Consider the following 6,715-nt stretch of genomic DNA (forward strand, 5'->3'; position numbering starts at 1 on the left):
TGGAAGACTATCAGGTGGTGAGCGATTTATTAACGTTGGTCAACTTGAAACATACGAATTACGCCATCCATTCTGGACATCTAGGCGAACCTAGTTGATGTTCGATCTATTCAGCTCGACTAGGAATTGCCGATAGTGCAGTGGGAACGGGGTAACATTGTGGTTTCTGTTGCGCGTTTTGATGAAAGCAACCTTATAGTTTCCAGGGTACGTTTTTGGTTCATTGAAATATTGGCACCATGAAACGAACAGAAAAATGAGGCTTGTTTGCCCACAAACCGCTAAGTTAGAGTGAAAAACAACTGAATTCACAACTTAATTTATGAAACAAGTGTTTTGAGGACAAGGTACTTTTGAGTCTTCGCATATGCTTCGTAAACTTTCAGTAACGGTTCGTATTTCTGACATAACAAGGTCTTTCTGTGCTGACATCCACTGGGTGCCAGGCCTAATGAAATTCCAGAATTACATGAAAAAAAACAAATTACTCCCACGGTGCTCCAGTATACATCGTACTGTATGCTTAGAGGTGAAACATTTTCAATGATTCTCCATTGTTGCTGGAAATTCTGAAAATGTATGTATGTATGCGTTCTACGTGATTTTCTGTTGTCCCAGTGCGCTACGTTTGTGTCGTCCAGTTTATATATCGGTGTGTGTCGAAGGTACACTCCCAGTAACCATCTTCCGAAAGCTACCAACACAAGTCTTATTCAGTGCTGTCACAGGCTGAAAAGAAACAGAGCTGTCACGCCTTGCGAGTCTTACAGGCGTGACTTCATCATTACAATATAGTGCTTAGGTTATGGCAGTAATGACATGAAAGGCCTATGCACAGTATGTCTGCTCTGGTTGGCGACGTCATGTAAAACGAGATATTAGCCATTTTGAGGGCAGTTCGTAGACGTAAATTTACTCGCGACTAGCTCAAAAGAGATCCATTTATTTGCGTTTAATTTCAGAGGGAGCCCACCTGGAGCTTTGCCACTTGCTTATATCGTTCACGGGCTCTTGATGCACGGTGCCCTTCTGCTGAGGCAAAGGATTAAAACAGAGGTAGTTCTCTTGTCCAATGTTCAAGAGTGGTTGCGAACTGTTCCAACACAGCACAAATAACTTGAGGGGCGCTGTGTGTTGGAGGCAAACGTTACCAACCAGAGCGCGTAAGTGATGCATTTGTTGTGTTGGCCCTCAAAATTGTGAACAAAATGAAATTTACGGAAACATTACATTCCACTTCATGAAAGCGCGGAGAAACTGGAGTAAAAATTTATTTCTGCTGCTCTGACATCAGAAAGTGAGGTTACTGGTGAATGTAGTCATCACATGGCCAGGCTAACCACGAGCACTTACGGCATCAATACAAAGGCGCAGTTGCAATAAATGGATCTTTCGCAATCGGCCCAGATGCCTTTCTTCAGCCTTCAGAGTATGACTGGGCCAAGCGAAGGTACTTTGCAACCGACGTAGACTTCACGAGTGTGGCGGATCACAGGGTTGACCGGCACGCCAAATTATAGCAAAAGTTCAGAAGCTGGACTTGATAAGTGCTGAAAAGCGTTCTAAGTAATGCGTTTTAGATTAAGTAATCATCGCTTGTTGTCTTCAGCCGGCGCCCTAAGGTAGATGCAACATTATTTTACCTTCGAATCATGGATTCTACTTCGAGGCTTCCTGGAGTCAAGAAATGTAAAAACATATTGATTTCCCAGAATTGCTGATTTGGGCTCTTATGCTTTGGTCCAGGTAGGCGTCATACCGGGGTTCATTACACACAGGGCCTCGCAGCTACACCTGTGTCCCCTCCAGAAGCACCAGAAGGCAGACAACACAGTTTTGAGTTGTTTGACACTTACCGCGGGACGAACCCTCAGACCCTGACCGTGCAGCGGGCAACGTTTACTGTCATGGCAATCGATATTATAGGATGGGTAACTCTGCGGGTACCATATATGGACAGAACAAATTGAAAGGCCAGGAGCGTAAAAAGCGCGTTGCCAGCACTAGTCCTGGTCACCAATGACAGGTAATCCGCCATGGACGTTACATGCAGGAGCGGTATTGTTTGACTCTGGGCAACAAACCGCGGCTTTTCGGGTTTCTGGGGGTTGCAGTTTTCGGCCACCCGGCCTGTGGGGAAATAGGGATTAATGGTGATGGACTGAAAACAAGCGCAAAAAGTATTAAATACTCTGGTTTGTGAAGGAGGAGACGATCTAAGGGAAAACCTATGAGAATAGTTTCGGTGTTCAGTGACCGCTCCGCCTCTGAATATCGAATCTACTTTGTAGATGAACACTAGTTAGGCGTGTTACTTGAGGTGAGTGTCAAGCGCATTCCCCAACTCGGGTGTCAGTCATCAGAGAGCAGACCATGGTTAGTGTTAAAAGCAGTAATTCACTTACCGTATACTTGAGTTGCCTTGTAAGTTCCAACACGGTGACGTTGCAGGCTTCAGGGCAATGACCTCGGTGCCCCAATACATGAGAAGACACATACAGTCATTCGGTGGACTACGTTCAAGCATGTAGCAGTCGATGGCTAAGGTTTTGCTTTGGTCATAAAGGCACGTCGTACTCCTGCAAGTGCCAGTCTACCCCCTGTGTGCCATGCTTAAAACGGTTGAATTGATGCAATTGTACTTTCAGACCGCCAGTAGCATTCTGTAGACGGTTGTTAGCCACTGTACCAAACTGTGCCATCCTGGATGGTACTTAGAGGATCCAGTTGTGCGGGATACAAAGTTAGTGTGTCATGAGGTAAAAGACGAATTGTAGATCCATGCGGTAGAATTTGTGTCAGTTACTTATCAAAATGTAAACCCTCTGCGTGAGATTGCTCAGACAAGATGCGCAGAGCAGTATGTGTTAGCTGTGTGCGACCCATCTACAATCAAAAACACAGACGTTATAGGTGTATATATGTCTATGTTATGTACCATAATGTTTTTGATGACTTTGCGTATACGAAATTTCACATAAGATCACAGCCGAATGCAACCCTGGCCGCCAATATATCCACCACAAACGTGTCCGCTTGAAGCCACATGCCCATCCCCCCTGATGGACTAAAAATTTGGCGCATGTGATAAATCTGCTAGGTTTCTACAATGGAATACATGGCCGGATACCAGCGGCCGTGTTGATTGTGGGCAAAAAGATGCGAAGCTTGCGCACACGTGCCATATATGAGTTGCTTTAAAACGACTCACCAAAGACGGTTGTTTGTGTTTGTTCCTTCGGAATTTCCGACGCATAAGGAACGTCGGATTGACTCAATCTACTGCACTTTGTTGGAGCAGATGTGGCTGAAGCGCGATATCACCCATTCTAACACTAACGTGCGTCTGTAGTCGTGAAGCTTGACTAAGATCGAAGACAATGCATGAACCAGACTGGAACCAAATTTTCAGCTGCTACTCGAGAGAGCGGGCCGACCTCCCAGCGATAGCCGCATAATTCCTGAATGCCAAGTGCACTTCAGAATTCTTTGGCCGTGAACTGCCGCAATTTAGGTGATTACGTTCAGCGCTTTAGAAAATATTCACTCATGCCATTCATCCATGTTTAGCAATCACTTTACAAGAAGCCAGTACTATAAAACTCGGTCACTCTGCTGTTGTGAGTAAAACGGTGGTAGGCGACTGCCAGATGGTCTGCGTAGACAAAACCGGAATGAGGAACCGATGCCTTGGTCACTGTCTGCTGTTAGGAAATTCGCTCAACTTACTTGCCTCTTTTAATTCCTCCACACTCACTTGGTTTTTGGGGTCGTGTGTTTCATCTGCGGTGCGGCCATTCGTTTGGTCACCATTGCAATTGCTGGGTAAGTGCTGGAAGAAATGAGAGCAATTAGCACTACCTGGGCAACTGGAAACGAGGATACTGTGGAAAATTTTGAAACGATATGGCTCAAAATTTGCGCCAACCATCAATGTAATCAACATGTGTGTACCAGCCAAAACAAGTCAAAGGAGGGTCACGGCTCATTGTATTCAATTTATACGCAACAATCACATTCTACCAATTCAAACGGCTCTGGATATTTGGCTGATGGTGCGCAAACACAGTTATGGACCGAAGTCTTTTGACCCTCTGCTTGAAAGAGGGTTCCCTCTGCCTGGAAGGAATCTCCCTCTGGTTGGAAGGAAGCGATTGTCATGCCAGTCTACAAAACTGGTGACCGACTATCGCCTGGAAGCTACAGGCCTATTAGTCTCACTAGTGTGCCGTTCAAGGTGATGGAACACACTTTGAAGCGAGCTATCCTAGATCAACTTACTTCCAACAATCTGATATCTCCAGCTCAACACGGACCTTTCCTAAGTCGTTCTTGGGTGACGAACATGCCTATGTGTATGGACAGCTTAGCCCAAGCCAAGGACGAGGGACTCATATTGGATGCCATATTTTTCGGCTTCTCAAAAGAATTTGATCGGGTTCCAAACGTTCCGCTGTTCCACAAACTCAAACCTTACGGAACTCATGGGAAAGCCATACACTGGATCGAGGCGTTCCTATCAGACAGATCATTCCGAGTGAAGGTAGGCTTTACCTATTCTCCTTCAGCGCCAGTCTCTATAAAGGTTCCTTAAGACTCCGTTTTGGGACCACTGTTGTTTCTGATCTGCGTCAACGACTCCCATATGCTCTTGCAAGTCCATGTCTACTTTTTGTGAATGGTTTGAAATCCTGGAGTTCCAATGCGAATGCACTCCAAATGGATTTAGACGCTGCAAAGCAGCGGTCGTTGGACTGCGCTTTCTCTGAATGAGGAAAAGAGTGTCCGTATGTCATTTGGAGGACACTCAGCGAATGCCTTCGTCATGCATGGTGAAAAAATGCCGGGAAACGTCATGAGGATAAACGCGAAAAAGGATTTGGGTATTTGGCTCTCTTCGAACCTGCCCTTCTCACTGCACCGTGAGAAATCTGCCCAAAAGGCATTCGCTGCTTTAGGGATAATTTGGTGCACCTTCTCCAGTATTGCTGGCACGAACTTCCAAATACTCTATGGAGCCTGTGTCAGACCGCTCCTTGAATACGCCAGCCAAGTTATCTACTCATGGCGCACGACAGACGTCAGGCGAGCCGCTACGAAATTGTTTGCCGGCCTCAAATCAGTAAAAAATAAAAGGCGCCTCGCGGTGCTTGACGTCCTTTCCCCGGGGATATCATCGCCTCTGAGGGAACCTAATTCTTACTCATGCCCTTTTTGAACAAAGCTTGGCCAACGGGTTTTTCACCATTGACCCAACAAACAGACGGCGGAGATATGGTAAGATCTTCAAGCTCAGAACGGGTGGTAGCTGTGTGGAATAAACTTCCTCAGACCGTTGTCCACGCTCCTTCCAGAACCCAGTTCGAAGCACTAGTGGACACTTATTTATGTGAATCCTTGCACCGGCAAGCATACTACACCGGGCGGAGAACATAAAGAGCAGTGCTACACCATTTTTTCACCTGTGTCTTTCAGGTGAACGATAGCCGCTGAACGGCGAGAACAGAACCGGCCCGGGAAATTCGGCCAAAAGCTCCGATTTTGTGCATCAATCCGTGACCAATCAGGACCCAGCTCACTGGGGTAGTTGTCTGTGGAATAGCATTTCTCCAGCGGTTGTTCGCACTGCATCTAGTCCCCAGTTGGGAGCACTTTTCAACCCCTTTTCACTCGAACCCTCGCGCTTGTAAGATTACTGCCCCGCACTGTGAACTTAAAGAACGGTGCTACACTCTTTTCGTGCTTGTAATTCCAGGCGAACGGAAGCCTCTTAACGACAAGCAGAAACCCGACCCGAGGAGTTTGGGCGAAAGCCTCGATTATATGTATTATTCCTTGAATCCGTGAATGCCCGACGAAACAACGACCCAACTCTTCGACCGGTCACTCGCGCGATAGGTTTTTTTTGGATTGTCCAGCGACCAGTCGTGAATTGTGAGTTGTTTTTGCAGTGAGATTCCACCTGACATTGCAACCAGACATTGTTGCAATAACTGTCCTTCAAAGCCGGCAATGAGTCTCTCAGTTGGTTTGGTCGCTCCATTGAGTTTCCTATGCGTTGACCGGCGGAACCTGGCTTTGGCGTACGCTGATTTCTTTCTCTGCGTGGAGGGAGTCCTGGGATTTTGACGTAACTAGCCGAGGCGTTTGGGTCCAGCAGAGCCGAAAAATCCTCGGGATCAGAAAAAGCCTACGCTGAATGATCTCACGACTGAGGACTGCATCCAAGTATTGTTGAGGTAGGCGACATCAACTTAGCCATGCTGTGGTGAATAAAGTGCCACGAGAATTGGCGCGAAAACAGCCCTGAAGTAAACTACGATACAGCATCGACAGAAAGCTCAGCAGAAAGTTATTTGGGCTATGGTTGGTTGAACGAAAAGGACGAGCCTGAGTTGGCGGACTCGGGAAGCTTGGGCGAAGGTGTTGACCCGTGTATCAATCCGTGGATATCATTCTGTGGTAGCGTATTCACTAAGTAGACAAGCGAGGGTTGCCTCATGTTATTTGGACCACGAATTCTTCGATCGCCATCCACGTTGATTACTTGATGCATGACAGACTACAACGATAGTTCACAAAAACGAATCAGAGCAGGTCCCCGATGTAGTAACGGTATTTTCCTTAGCTAAGTTCTCGGTCTAAGCTTCCCGATCTAGCGTTCACGTCAAGAACAACCACCAAAGGTGCACAAGGTCTATTAACGCCCAAAACG

General features: G+C 46.6%; 1 protein-coding gene across 1 annotated transcript in view; it reads left to right on the forward strand.

Moving 5' to 3' along the window:
• Window positions 1–5,274: 5,274 nt before the first annotated feature.
• Window positions 5,275–6,715, forward strand: part of T265_10245 (hypothetical protein) — a gene marked incomplete at both ends in the record, with an annotated part of 5,828 nt that continues 4,387 nt past the window's right edge. Inside the window, 3 exons of the mRNA XM_009176562.1 lie at window positions 5,275–5,389; window positions 5,487–5,583; window positions 5,643–5,843. Coding sequence (XP_009174826.1) covers window positions 5,275–5,389; window positions 5,487–5,583; window positions 5,643–5,843 — 413 coding nt within the window. The remainder of the gene's footprint in view (window positions 5,390–5,486; window positions 5,584–5,642; window positions 5,844–6,715) is intronic.

Source organism: Opisthorchis viverrini (genome assembly GCF_000715545.1).
Source record: "Opisthorchis viverrini unplaced genomic scaffold opera_v5_348, whole genome shotgun sequence".
In the NCBI taxonomy this organism is placed as follows: domain Eukaryota; kingdom Metazoa; phylum Platyhelminthes; class Trematoda; order Opisthorchiida; family Opisthorchiidae; genus Opisthorchis; species Opisthorchis viverrini.